At 45.7% G+C, this 15,272-nt stretch overlaps 1 protein-coding gene across 1 annotated transcript in view; it reads left to right on the forward strand.

The window, feature by feature from the left end:
* Positions 1-3,594: 3,594 nt before the first annotated feature.
* ZNF704 (zinc finger protein 704) overlaps positions 3,595-15,272 on the forward strand; it is a 104,406-nt gene continuing 92,728 nt past the window's right edge. Inside the window, exon 1 of the mRNA XM_082045353.1 lies at positions 3,595-3,998. Coding sequence (XP_081901479.1) covers positions 3,717-3,998 — 282 coding nt within the window. The 5' untranslated portion in view covers positions 3,595-3,716. The remainder of the gene's footprint in view (positions 3,999-15,272) is intronic.

A 15,272-nucleotide genomic window follows, 5' to 3' on the forward strand; every position in this document is an offset into this window, starting at 1 on the left:
GTCTGAAACACTTCTGCTGTGTTGGAAAGCTGTATACACAAAGGGAGTGCGAATGTGCACATTAACTTTTAATAAGCTTGGAAATCATTGACATGTAAACAGTTATTATTACAGCCAGAGCCTGTACTTCCGTTAAAGGCACATTATGCTGTAGTACAATTATGAGATATCTCTGTTTAGCTAAGTGTTACCATATTACCATGTATATCACAAGACTTTACTCAGTGTCAGGATGTGGCTATGGGCCAGAACTGATCAGCAGTTCACCCCAAGAGTGCTTAGACTAAATATCAGGGAAAAAATGTTGATGGGTGATATAGGATTATGGCTGGTGTTTGACTCTTAACTGTTTGTAATGTAGAGATACTTGAACTGTATCTAGGACTCCTTGACTGTCCTTAGGAAACTTTCTCCACAACTTAACTCCTCTGGGAAGCATTGAAAGGGTAATACGGGTTCAGCTTCAGCTCCATTCAGACTGCAAGTCAGACAGACTGGAAGAAATGGAGCAAACAGTGATTTCTATCTCTTGTTTGTATCAAATATTGTGAGAGAAGTTATTCTTACTACAGCTCCAATCTGGCTCGCCTGGGAAGTGCTAGAAATCTTTAACCAATCTGTTGTAGAGTTGTCAACACTGGCTTCTCATTGCATTTGATAACCCAGCAGGAGTAAAAAGCATTAGCAGCTCAGATTACTAATCAAAAGTCAGCATTCTTCCCTAAACCCCTTACTGAGGTTGGCCTCCCCATCAGCCCCGTGAACTCTGGACTGCCATTCCCTTATCCCTCCTGACACCAAAACTATTTTGCCTCCTCTCCTTCCACCAGAATTTGCTTACACCCTTCCACCGTCACCCTGCCCAGCTTTTCCAGGGCTCACCTGCTGTCCTGCTCTGCTTTGGAAGCTGAGGGGCCATGACACGCTGGAGTCCTGGGGGAGAAGAGGCAGCATCCTGGAGATCCTGGAGGATGGAGCAACCTCCTGCAGGCGGGCAGGCAGTCCTGGGATGTGTTATGTGTCCTTAAGAACCTGTCCGATCCTCTCTTCTCTTCCTCCTGCCACCATGCTTCCAAAACAGAACACCCCGTTAGTAATTTTTAAAACAATTATTGTTGAACTGGCAACTAAAGGCCTCATTATTGGTCCACAACCTCTGGTTTTTGTTCATCCACCAATCCTCAGGGCAAGAGGCGTCTTGGCGGCTGTACCTGTCAGCGGGTCCCTGACGTACACAGGCAAAAGGGCTGAATAAAGAGTTCAACTAGAGGCTGAAGTGTGACATGTCATGGAGGTGAACAGACGTGTCTCTGCAAGCCCAATTATCCTTTATCACCACGATTTTCTAGAAGACATCCTTTGGTCTCCATTCAGTGTTTTGCAGTGCTCATGCTAGCACATATAATCCAATTCTGTGACAACACATTTGGTGCATTTAATTTCTAATTCTGATTCTGTTTTTGCTACAGTTAAAACATACAGGCCTTTGAAAAACTCAAGGACGTCTCTCAACATTTGTCCCAGTGTGCAGCAAATAGGAATGGAACCGTCAATAAAGTGATTATAATTCTTGTAACTGTGAACACAGGCCACTACAGAAGATCACCATTAGATGTAGATGGTATTCAAATTATACAAAATATTTCAAATACTTATAATACTAGGAGGTATTTGAATGATTTCATTTCTATGCCCTTGAGGTATGAGTATGAAGGAACTGAGAATACCATTTAAACTCATGGTGGAATTCATGTTTAAGGCAAAACTGAAGTGTAACTTTTTGTCATACCTAAACCTTAATTCTGAACATTGTTTAGAAATAAAACTAAAAAGCATTTACTCTTGTTTGGTTTTTGGTTGGTTGGTTATTTGGGTTCGTTTTTCTTTTTGTTTATTTATTCTTTCTTCCACAAATCTATCTTTTATGCAACATCAGCTTCAAAAAATATGATTGATCCACTAATCAGGTATCAAGAAGCTACATACTTGTGTGGTGGCAGGAAAAAAAGACTGAACATCTCATGGCAGCATGTGTCAGCAGCTTTGAGTGCTGTTCTGCTGTGAGAGGGGCTGACCCACCACTGCAGCGCAGATGATCAAAGCCACAGTAAAGTGTCTGGAAACATCACTTTTAGATGCATGGAGAAATGCTGCTGGAAGATCTGATACACTGGAATTTGCCAGTGATGCTCTTGTGGATTTTCCCCAGGGGTGCAGAGTCTCTGGAAACCTTGAAACGGTGAATGATAACAACGGGTTTGTGGAGTTGGGTTGGGAAAATTGAAACAAATTCCATAGTTACACATGGAAAGTAACTTCATCATCTCATTAAGAATGTGTACTGTATTATCTAGAATTTCTTGCACAGAAAGTACTGGCATGCTATATTCTAAAATGAACTATTACTTTTTGACAGGGACAAATAAACCTAGCTTTAGAGGTGAAGCTTGGCCCAGTGCTGACATATGATGTGTACATTTGGCCTGTTGGCATGTCTCTAAACCCAAATGGATGGAGAGAAAGGTATCGAACACTGAGAAGGGCATTACTATAATTCACTTGTAAACGTAAAAGAATCACAGAATGTTAGGGACTGGAAGGGACCTCGAAAGATCATCTAGTCCCCGCTGGAGCAGGAACACCCATATATATATATGGCTCAAAAATAACATATAAATGCAGACTTGAAACTTATTTATAGAGGAAAAAGTTAGGAAAAGCATATGACAACCCTAAGAATAACTAAATTAATTTCAGGAGGCTTTAATAAATGGTACAGAAGCCTGTAAGAAATGTAAATGGTGACTGCAACAATTTCAAACTTGGTTTTGAAACAAAGTGATTTAATTTAAAAAACTTTTTAGAAAGGCATCTTAAACCTCTAAGTGCAGTAGTACTACAATTTAAACTGGAAATTATTTCCCTATCACTCCCGGGTAGATTTCTCTGCAGCAAGCTGTAGGTAGCTCTGCTTCAATTTTTCCTCTCGAAAAAGCCCAGTCTTTTCTCATCTTCCCCCCCCCAAGAAAAAGAAATAATAATAAATAAAGGTTCATTTTGTTTCCATTTCAGATAGTTTTGGGGAAAGGCGAAATAATTTCATGTCACCCAGGCCCGAGACGTCTGGCAGCCTGTCCCGCATGCGGAGGCTGCCGGGCAGCCCCGGCCCTCCCGCTGTTTGAACAGCCGAAGCGCCGGCGGGGGCGGGCCGGCAGAGACGGACCGGCAGCCCGCTCCCCGCCGCCGGGCCGAGCCGAAGCAGGTGGGCGGCGGGGGCCGGCGCCGGTCCGCAGGGAAACCCGCCCGCGGGTGCGGGCGGAGGCAGCGCGGCCCCGCGCAGCGCCTGGCGGAGCCGCGGTCGGCGGGAATCCAGTCCGGGTTTTGGTGCTGGGGACCAGCGGCAGCGAGGAAGGGCGAGCGGGAGCGGACCCCACGCCGTGCCCGACAGCCGGGCCGGGCGGGCAGGCCGGCGGAGAAGGAGGAGGGCGGCGGGAGCAGGTGGGCGAGCGGCGGGGCGGCCGCGCCGGTACCGGGCCCGCCTCGCCGCGGGCCCCCATGGCCGCGGCGCGCCCGCCGCACACACCCACCGCCTTCCCCCGGTGAGCGCCGCCGCCGCCCCCTTGGGCTCGGCGCTGCCGCTGCGCGCCCGCGGCGGGGCCGCTGCCCGCAGCCGGGGCTGAGCGCGGCGGGAGCCGGGCCGGCCGGGCGGAGGCACCATGCAGGCGCGGCGCTTGGCCAAGCGCTCCAGCATGGGCAGCCGGCGGTTGAGCGCGGGGCCGGCGGCTGCGCAGGCGGACGGGGTCCGGCCCCCCAAGCCCGAGAGCGCCTGGAGGCCGCCCCGGCGGGAGGGCTCTGCCGCGGCGCTGGAGGAGGAGGACGAAGACGAGGACGTGGTGGTGGAGGTGGAGGAAGAGGAGGAGGAGGAGGAGGGCGGCCTGGGGAGTCTCCCCCCGGCGCTGACCGGCCACGGCAAGGGCCCCCTCCGAGGGAGCCTGAAGGTGCGTCCCGGGAGGGAGCGGGCGGGAGCGGGGCGGTGGCGGCAGCCGCCCGGCCCGGCTCGCTGCCGGTGAAGGGGCCCGGGCGGGGGTGCCGGGGCGGTGGGGCGGGGCAGGCCGAGCCGGCCGGTGCCCCGGGGCGGTAGCGGGGGCGGCCGCTGTACCCCGCCCCGGCCGGGCGGCCTGCGGCTGGCGGCGGGGCTGGGAGCGGGCTGGCGGCGGGGCGGCCCCGGGCGCGGCCGGGGTGCTGCGGGGGGGCCGGGTGCGCACGGGCCGCGCTCGACAAGCCCCACGGGAAGCGCTGCCCGCGGCGGCGGGCCGGCTCCGGAGCCCCAGGGGCTGGCGGGGCGGGCAGCTGCGCGGCTCGAAGGGGGCGTGCGTGGGGAGTCGCTGGTGTCTGAAGTAGTTTGAGTGCTGAGAATAAAGACTTGGCAGCGTACGCTGTGCGGCAGGGGGTGTCCAAGCTGGCCGTTGGCACGGAGGTTTTTTTCAAAACTAGAGTCGCACCTGACGGGGTGTGCGGGTTACCTGGTGTTGGGCAGGGCACTGGAGCCTTCTGCAGGGCGGGTGGCCATGGTGAGGACACCTGGATGGGTGAGTTGGGAAAAGTTTCTGGAGGCAGCAGTGCTGTGTGGGGCCGTATTCAAATCCCATGGATGTGTGCTCGGGCAGTCTTCTGAATTTGGTGCTTTGTGGAGAAACCTACTGAATGCTCTCAGGCTGAGATCCTATGGACTTAGGCTTAGTTATTTTATCATAAGGGAACCCCCTGCAATTATTTTTCTTTTGGCATAACCCGGATAGTAGGATTGAGTCCATCTGTAGGTCTGCGGAGGCTCATGTCATAGGCGTGCACTGGCTATGGAAGATAAGTGTGTGTGAAAGTTTAAATGGTATCCATTTGCAGTGATGTTTTGTTTTATAAATCTAGATAGCAATTCTTAGTTAACAAGATCAGGCTTGACCTAGTAGTAGAGCCATGTTACTACTAGGGTCTTCCCTGCATCCACAGAAGAAAAACAGAAAAGGAAACCAAACCAAACAACAGAAAAATCCCTAAAAGAAAGCAGCAGCAGAAGTACAGGTTATCCCCATATTGCTTCAGAGCAAGTTTGATATAGCATTAACAGGGTAAATCTGACCCAGGTGGGTCATTGGGCCATGTCCGTGTAGCTCTTCAGTGAGTCTGTCAAAGACCACAAGATGTGGTTGTGGTCTGGATGGGTCACACCGTCGATGCTACTGTGGCCTGACAGACTGGGTAACTTTGTTGCTGCAAAACCTTTTGCCACTTGACCCATAGCCTAAGGATAAAGGGCACCATAATGGGCTTCTTGTCCCATCAGTCTCCCCATTGCACTGAAATTCCAAGTGGTAAAGATGTTTTAGCGAAACTTGCACTGTGTTTTTACCTACATAATAGGTAAAAAGTGCGAAATTCTCAAATGGAGCACAATAATGGGAAATACTAGCTGGATTACATAGGTATAATCTGCATATAACATGGGTTTTGGAGTGTACTCTGTCAGCCCTCAGCATGTTTTCAAGTAGCAGGTCTGTTAATGAAATTAAGGTCACTGGTATTTCTTGCATTTAAGACTATATGTACGTGTAAGAACATCATGCTTGCATGTATGTACTTCCCTGGACGGTAAATCTGCCTCGTAAATAAGATGAGTGGAGTAATGTCCATTGAGATACTTCTAGTACGTAATAAACCGTCAAGTCACCTGCAGCACTGTAGTTCAGTAACCAGATGCAGGTATTTACACTCTTTGGAAGAACATTTCTAACCATCATGACATGCTTATTTTTTGCTTCTGCTGTACTTTTGAGTACTAGAAACTAAGAAAAGTGCTATAATTTAACATTAAAAAAAAGTATTTTCTTTCTGTATATTTCTTTAGCGATTGTTAGTGTAGGAGTACATAAAGCTTAATATAAGGATTCTTCCAAGGCAACAGATTAAATGTGAGAAAAGTGGCCATGAGACAAACTCGGAGGACTAACCGCAGTGCTGCAGGAGGGTAATAGGGCTGGCACGGTCTGGCTGTGGTTTGTCAAATGGGATTCCTGCCAAACAAAGAACTGGCATGGAGTCAGCAGAGTTTGACTCCTAGACCTGCCCTTCTGAGTTGGGTTTTGGGAGCAAAGGGAGTCATAAATTGTTGCCAGTGTCCAGTACCCTTCAGAACAAGAGACATCCTGAAGAGCTCCAGCATTTAATCAGACTTGAAAGCAAAGTGGTCCAGGTGCTGGTTTGGCAGTATATGCTATTCAGATAATGCAACTGAAAAACAGCATGCGAAGTTTTGGTGTGTGATATAGATACAGATGATGCACACGTATGTGTGATGTCTGGCCCTTGGGTGGAATGGCATTTTAAAGCTGGAGGTTTCATGTGCTCTTCATAAAATCATTCCCATGGAGTGGCTGTGATACACAGATGAATGCATCATAGGGTCTGCAACGGAGTTAATATTTTTTAAAAGTGCCTGAGAATTCGGTTCACTAGTAAGATGAAAAAGCTACCTGCACCATCAGGTCTCATAGCCACGTTGTCTCCACCAGAAAGAAGTCCACTGTGTGGTTGGACCACTGGTGGTCTGGTTTTGACCCTCACTCTTCAGCGTGGAGGTAAAGAGACAGCAGTATTTTCTAAAATCTTGTTTCTCCAATTTCTAAAGTTTTGGAAGGAGGGAACAGCTATGACAAAAAAAGAGAGTGAGAGGGACTGTTGGTCGTGGAGAAGATACAAAAATTGCTTCTTTGTATTGCTGTAGCCACATAGATGTCCAAGTGGAGGACACACTTGTTGCTCTCTCTTACCCCCTGCTGTTCTAACGCGAGGCTGGAAGAGGCATGAGTGTGCTGTGTAGCTGGTGGGTAATGGCAGGATAATGAGGGAGACTTTGAGAGCCTGTAAAGCGTTGTTGAGAAGTTCTGGGATTTCTTTTTTTTGTCAGAACTAGTTCATTCATCTATATAGGAAAACAAATAACACCCAGGTGCTGATTATACAGACTAATTTTGCATGTGAAACTCTTTCTGTATAACCTGTACTTGCTGTTTTGGCTGCATCTAGATGTCCAGCCACTTGAAATTAGATGAAGAAGAATAAATAGCCTAATTACCAGTACTTTGTCTTGAAGTGTGGATTAATTTGCAGTCCTGTTTATTTCATCTTTTGTATGGAGCTTGGTTCAGATACCACAAGCAGCCACGTGAGTACTGCACTGGGGTTAATTTAATCTATGAAAACTGCTCTTTTTGGTGATATGGAGAGAAGGTTATGAAGTGGGGTCCATCTGTGATGTGGAGTTTGTCTGGTAAGTTTGTCTGGAGTTTGTCTGTCAAGTAAGCCCCAGGGTGAGCCCCAGAGCTACGCTAATTTGCCTGTAAACCACAACAGCGATGTGACTGAGGATTTGGGTTGGTAATGAACATGGGCTTGTGATAACTTCCCAACATGGTGCAATGTTTCCTCTACTTTTATAAATAGTAAATGGATAAGTGTTTTCTTCTGTTTAACCCAGCTGAGCTACCACGTGATGTCCAGCCCAGTTTCTGTCCCCAGGCTCAGAGTATGGACACAGGACATTTCTAACCCAGCTGACTATGGGGACAGCTCCTGTTCCTCAAGCATTATGTTACTATGGTCTCTGCCCTTTACCATAAACACTCATGAAATTAGCTATTCCAGGCAATGGCTTGTGTGCGAGCGCTTCTTGGTGGTTCAGAAGGATGCATTTCCTGCAAATGAATTTGTTTCTGCAAATACGCAGCTCCCACAATCATGGGAAATGAGCAGAAGAAATGTCTGAAAACTATGACCCTGAGAGCTGTGCTGCAACTCTGGAGGAGCGTGAAAGCCCAAGCTACATAAACAAGGCTTCAGCTTCATGCCCATTCGGCTCAGTTTTGCCCACCTTGTGAAGTGGAATTTGCACCAAGTACAAAGTACAGAGCACTTGCAAGTCTGTGCTAAAGATTTTGGAGCAGGGATGGCAGATGTTGGTAGAGTTAATCCAGTAATAGGTACGCTCTTGGACATGATGGGGTTTTTTAGGTTGGTTTTGAGTTGTGTTTGGTTGTGTTTGTGGTGTTTTGTTGTTGTGGTGTTTTGTTTGTTTGTTTTAAGTTTCGGAGTTTGTCTGAAAGAACTCAGTTGCCTGTTATTTGTGTGCATTGTTTGGCTGGGTTGAATTCTCTTTTTGCTCCTTGGAGCCTTTTCTCTGCGTTCTTTCTGAAGCCAGGTGTGAATTCATTGTCATCATTTGAATCAAAGTTTCATCTTTACTGTATGAGTGGATTATAGGTTCGTCCTGGGCAAAATAAGCTTATTTTTTGCGTGATTAGCAATGTGCTATTTAATTTAGCTTTCATATGTGCATGCAATTGTATTTTAACAGGCAATTTGCAAAATGCACATTTCAAATACTAGATTCACTTAGTGGTGGAGAGATCTCAAAGGCATGTTAGAAACTTGCATACTAACTGAAGAGTAAACTGAAATGTTCCCTCTCAAGTTAATAATGATAAAGGTATTTTTATAAATACTACTAGTTATTATAACACTAGGACTCATGTTCTGGTCTTGGAGCCGGATCCTTTTAGGCTAGGCTGTGTAGTGTAACCCTGTGCTACCCTCTTCTGTGAAGTTGAAGAGTAACACAAGAGGTAACAAATGGATGCTGATGGACTTTGGAGAGCAACTAAAGGGCGAGATCAGGGAGGCAGTTTAACACTAGCAGTTTAGCCGTGTTTTTGTAAATCAATGAAATTTATTAATTTTTATATTTCAAATTTCATTCAGTTTCTTATAGTCCTTGAGTGAAAACCTGGCTGTGAAGTTGGTGTGGAAACTGGAGTAGACTTGGGATTTTTTTCTTCCTTATTAAAAAAAAAAAAAAAAAATAAATGTTTTATACAGTATAGATTAGTGGAGGCAGAGCTGAGGGTGGTCAGATTGTAATACGTTTTTCTTCTCCACTCTCCCATAATAAAGAATGAATGAGAGTAATTTCTGAGGATATCTGATATAACTTTTTTGTTTGTTGGACACAGACCAAGCATAACCACTTTGCCCTTAAAAGGAATTGTATTAGAAAACTGTAACTATGTGAGAATGAAGAGGTAGAGCAGCGCCATTAGCAGTTTTGATCCTTATTTGCTAGACTGTTTTCAGTGTAGCCTGAGTTCAACTGAGAATGATCAATTGGCTGCCTTGAGGTATGCAGTGTGTACCAGTAGAGACGTACTGCTCAGTCTTTATCACAGAATCACAGAGTGGTTGAGGTGGGAAGGGACCTCTGAAGGTCTTCTTGTCCAACCCTCCTGCTTAAGCAGGGACACCTGGAGCTGGTTGCCCAGGACCATGACCACATGACTTTTTAACATCTCCAAGGATGGAGAATCCACAACCTGTCTGGGCAACCTGTGCCAGTCAGTGCTCAGTCACCCTCACAGTGAAAAAGTGTTTCCTGACATTCAGAGGGAATCTCCTGTGTTTCAGGTTGTGCCCATTGCCTCTGGCCCTGTCACTGGGCACCACTGGAAAGAGACTGGTTGTTTCTTCTTTGCACCTTCCCTTCAGGTATTTATAGACACTGATAAGATCCCCCCTGAGCCTTCTCTTTTCCAGGGTAAGCAGTCCCAGCACTCTCAGCCTTTCCTCACCATTGCCATAGTCCTTTGCTGGACTTTCTCCAGTATGTCCATGTCTCTCTGGTACTGGGGATCCCAGAACTGGACCCAGCACTCCAGGTGTGTCCTCACCAATGCTGAGCAGAGCAGCAGGATCACCTCCCTCCATGTGCTGGTAATACTTTGTCTAATGCAGCCAAGGACAACACTTGCTGCCTTTGCTGCAAGGGCACATTGCTGGCTCATGTTCAACTTAGTGTCCACCAGCACCCCCAGGGCTTTTTTACAAAGCTGTTTTCCGACTGGGTGGCCCACAGCATGTACTGGTGCCTGGGCTTGTTCCTCCACAGGTGCAGGTTTTTGTACCTGGTGAACTTCATGAGGTTCTTGTTACCTCATTTCTGCCTGTTGAGGTTCCTCTGGATGGCAACACAACCCTCTAGCGTATCAGCCACTCCTCCCAGTTTTGTGTAGTCTGAAAACTTGCTGAGACTGCACTCTGCCATGTCATCCATATAATTAATAAAGATGTTGAACAGGACTGGATCCAGTATTGACCTCAGGAGTGCACCACCATTTACTGGCCTCCAGCTAGGCTTTGTGCCACTGATCAACAGCCCTTGGGCCAAGCCACTCAGCCAGGTTTCAGTCCACCTCACTCACTGTTCATCCAGCCTGTGTATCAGCAGTTTGTCTGTGAGGATGTTAGGGGACATGTTGTTACAAGTCTTCCTGAAGTCTAGATAGAGGATATCCACTGCTCTCCCCTCATCTACCAGGCCAGTCATTTTGTCCTAGAAGTTCATCAGGCTGGCCAAGCATGAGTTGCCCTGGTGGGTTTTATTTGTATCTGAAAACTAAATATCAAGAAAGTGCTTTTCATTGTCTGGTAATTAACATTTGTAATGTGCCCTATGACAACTGCGGATGCATGGACCATCTGTGCCTTTCCTGTCCCTGTACTGTTCCAACCTTGCTTCTGACCCAAGGCTACAGAGATGCCTAATGGTCCTGTAGGTCACCTTTGAACCCTCTAGTCCTACTCTGTGTTTTCTCAGCTGCTAGGTTAGAAATTTCAGTGATATGAGATCACTAAAGAGATCTTAGCATATTGTGGGATAAATTTGTGCTTCAGACCGTGCCACTTGGCTGTTTCAGAGATGTGAGTTTTGCTGCTTGGGCAGGAGGGAATGTGCTGGTCCTGGCTGGTGTCTGACCTGTAAGTACTGCTGTGGGTGGAGCAATGATACTTTTATTTCCCCCTCAGAATGAGAGTGCCCATTGGCTTTGTAATAGTTTTGAGTGATTTATTGAATTGCTTATTTCTAAAAACAGTGAGCAACTTGGCCATTCCTGTTGGTTGAGGCCAGCCTAAAGATTGCAGGATGGTAGGCTAAGAGAGAAATGCTTTTTAGTGTTTTTGTTTATTTGCAAAAATTGAACAGAAAATGTAAAGTGAATAAAAAGAACGTGCACTAGCTCCTATGGTGATCAGCTTCAATTTCATGGACTTGTGTTGACATTTTTCACGGTAGCATGTTGCTGAGCAGAGTGTGTAGGAATTGAATGTTACCACCGCTGCTGAACAGTTTGTGGTGGGATCACTTTCACTGCTCTGACACTGTGCCAAACTTCCCAATCGCAAACGATGATTGCGGTGACATTTGTCTCATTGTACTAAAAAGTACATGTGTGGGTGGTATTTGTTGTTTGACAACAAAACTAATGAAGGCAGGAAACTGAACAACTTCTGTTGCTTGAACTTTGGATAAAAATACAGATCTTTTAAATCTTGTTATTGCAAAAGATAAAGAATCAAACTTCCATAAAATCCTGAGCCAACTGGAGTTGATGGGGGAAAAAAAAAGGAATGCTAATTTATGCCAATTTGGGATTTCAGCCTAATTACGTAACCACAAGTGTGAGTCCATTAGTGTTGCAAAACTTTTCCACAACGGTTGTAGTAATGTTTAAGTATTGCTTCATACTATAGGACGCTATACACTGGACACAGAATCAGAGAGAAGGTAAAATGCCTCAATGATTAGATACTGAAGGGTGAAATTATATAGCTCGTCATTTTACTATCTTTAATGTATTTTTTTAATACAGTGGGTAAAAGGTTACTTGAACTTGAGATAGGCAGTACAATTATGACAAGCAGTCATAAGACTGGATGGTTACTTAAATTTTCTTTTTCTGCTTCAGCAAATAAAGTGGCTAATGCCTGCATCATACTGACATACAGAACAAATTTTATTATCATCTTCTATAAACCGGACTTTTTAAAGCTGGTGAGCGAAACATTTGAGCCAACCCGATCTTTTAGATATACATGCATATCCCTTTGAAGTGGCTCGAAAGAGCTATCTTTGAATGAAAAAATGCTTTTGACCTCATATTTCTCAACAAGTCTCTCCTTTTTAATGTAATTGTGACAAATGTAAGTACTGCCAAAGGAAAAAAAACCTGTTTTTTCACCGTAAAATACTTCTAAAGAGAATACTGCAATGCAGTTCTTGCTGCTTTTACAGTCTAGGTTAGTGGTGGTTCCTCTGTAGGTCATGGTTCATAAAGCCATGGGAAGTGGTCCTCACCTGGCTTACAGAGCTATATGGAAAAAGCAGAAAGATGAACAAGGGTGAAATGGTGGTTGCCAAGGATTTACAATGATATTTTGCTTCAACATGCATGGCCACCACAATTCTCGACAGTTGTCCTTACTTTCTCAGGGCCAGAGGGAAGTGGTTTTTCTTGCAGGTGTTTCTATTTCCACGTGGGTTGGTCCTGCTGCTGGAGCAGCACAGCACAACATGCTTTGTGCCTGGGCAAAACGAGACTTTGTGGAGCCATGGTGGGATGACTTAATGTTTCAAAAAGGGTTAAGCATTTCCCTGTCTGTCCTTCCTTCCTTTCTCCAGCTGCCAGCCATGCACTGGCTACCTTGGGCTTGTGCCAGAATGCGTTGTGTGTTTCTGTGGGCCACTGTGGGAAACATGTGCAGCAGAGAGGCTGTAGACTGTGTAACTTCAAGAAGTTGAGGTGCTTGTCAAACATCTCAGTAGTGCAGGGGAAATGATGGGATATCACAGCTAAGACGTGCATAGGGAGGAAAAGGAAGGTGAGAAAGGGAGCAAGCCTTTCTCCTTTAGAGGACAGCATCCATTTGACTGGTTGGGCTGTGCTTGACTTAGGGCTTGGTTGTTTTTCGGGTTCTTTGTGAAGGCTCTTCTCCCTTGAGACATCGTTGTATCCCTCTAGTTTGCAAGTGGTTTGCTAGAGGGCTGGTTTCTAGAGTGGCTGAGGAAAAAGAAGGTCATGTTTGGCCTTCACAGGTTTCTACTAGTGTTATTTCATTGCTTCCAGGGATAATGAGATGAAACTCTGTGATACCACTTCTCCGCATAGTCAGACTCAAAAATAAACTAATTTTTTGGCACCCCTCCCACTCTGAACAGGAAAACTGGTAAATGTTTTTGTCTGGAGCCTAACATAGCTTTGGGAGAATCTCTTTACTGGGGGAAACACTCCTTGCTTGTTCATCTCCTCTGAAGGACCAGGCTTTCTGCTTCCAGACTTGAGATCAGTTAGAGGAGATAAGGATGTGTGCTTAATTATGACCTAGTAATAAATATCTCCTCCAGGCTCTCAGCTTCAGGGATCAGCACTGGCCCTTGAAACTTTCATTCACAGTGCCTGTTTCATTCAGAAGTTACAGCAGTTGGATACATCTGTGAACTGCCTTGGTTTAATTTCAATTAAGTCCCATAATTTAAACAAAACAAAGTGAAGTCTCTTTATTCCCAGGATGCTAAGGCAAACGGATTACATTTCCATACCCTTTAAACTGATCTAAGATCTGCATTGTCTCATCTTGGCTGTCTACATCCAAAGTCAGACAATTGATTCTGACCTTAGAAATCTGACACCTCTCTGTACCTTATTTGCAAGAGATCTTGAAAATAAAGCAAATCTGTTTTTTATTTTCAGTAGGCGTACTCTGCTCTGTATTTCTATCCAGACAGAGCAGGAGGGCTTTCAAATGCAGATGAACTGAACAAGCTTTTCTTACTGAGGAGCAGTAAGGCAGCATTTCCAAAACCTACTAAGTGTGGGGAGTCCCCCACTGCCTCTTGTATGTTCTTGTATGTTTTTTGGGAGCTCTGCTTGCTTGATCCTGAAAGAGATGATAGAAGTGATGATATTTCTCCCTTCTGCTTTGAAACACTTCCATCCTTACTGATCCCAAACCATCAGCAAATGAAAAGACAAATGAGCTGAGCTTCATACATCTTCACCAATGGTCTTGAAATAGTTGAAATTAAATATATTTTATTTGCACATGAAATTTGGGAAATACAGGCCAGATTGATATTTCTGTCCATAAGACAGTCCATACACAAGGCTGTATGAAACTCCTTAAATCCTGAACTGTTGTGTACAACTTCCTAATGTAGACAGAATCAAAATTAGGGGCAGCAAAACCAAGAGATGCTGTTCCACTATCTTGTAAGACTTTCTTTGCATCTCTTATAGTTGTGAAAATTGCCATTTCAGAGGAAATAGATGTTCATAGGCATACCATAGAAAATACTCTGATGTGAGGTTTCCGAGCTTCAGCCAGTGCAGTAATAACATCTGATATGATGATGCTCACTTATTACAGCTTGTAATTACAACCAGTAGCCTTATATAAATAAGAACAAAAATGTTAGTTTGAACTTTCCTGCTACCCTGCATTAGCACATTTGTTTTTTATCTCCAGTTACAGGTTTTTTTAAACTTTCCCAGAGGTGACCAGCAAGACCCAGGTGTGTCCTCCTCTTGTGTCCCTCAGTGCTCCTTGGCCAGCCCAAGGCACATGTTTCCAGTCCCTCCCCTGTCCTGTGCCTGTCCTCAGCTCGCCCCACCAGCACTGGGCACCTCTTTTGCCACAGCAGAGGCGAGGGGACCCTCCTGCCTGGCGGGCTCCCTTCCCGCCTGCACCATGCTGCCAGAAAAGGTGATAATTGGTTTAGTTCATTTTAACCTCACCGTTTGTGAAACCAGTAATTGGGAGAGCAGTTAGGGCTGCCCGTTCCTGGCCAGCCAAGCCCTTTTTAGCCTGGTGCAGTACCAAGGTACTGGGTGTTCACAAAGCTTGAAGTGCAGCAACAGGAATGCTAATGAAAAATGAACCTGTTCTTTGCAAATACTCTGCTTGCCTTCTGTTTAAGGCTTTCCAAGGTGGCTTCTTAATTTTCAGATGTTTAGAGGCAACGTGTTTCTGGGCCAGTGGGATTTGCAGAGCGGTGATGGGAAGTCATCCACGTGTGTGCACAGCATCCAAAATACAGGGCATGGGTTATTTATTTGAGACTTAAATGTTGCAACTAAACTTTGACAGTGTACGTGTTCAATAATTAGTGTTTATGTTCGGTAACTGTTACTAATTGGTGTCTGATTATCTTAGAAGACATGTCCTGTCCTTTTCTGTATGGAACTTACTGGGGCTGTGTATGGGATGGGAAAGGGAGCTTCCATGCTTTCACATCTTCATCCCTTTGTTCATGTGGTGGAGAAAAAGAGGCTCAAATATCTCTGAATCATTTTTGTTTAGACCTGAAAAAGGTGTATGGCAAAGGCCATGGA

This window comes from Streptopelia decaocto, assembly GCF_964273445.1.
Source record: "Streptopelia decaocto genome assembly, chromosome: 2".
Classification (NCBI taxonomy): domain Eukaryota; kingdom Metazoa; phylum Chordata; class Aves; order Columbiformes; family Columbidae; genus Streptopelia; species Streptopelia decaocto.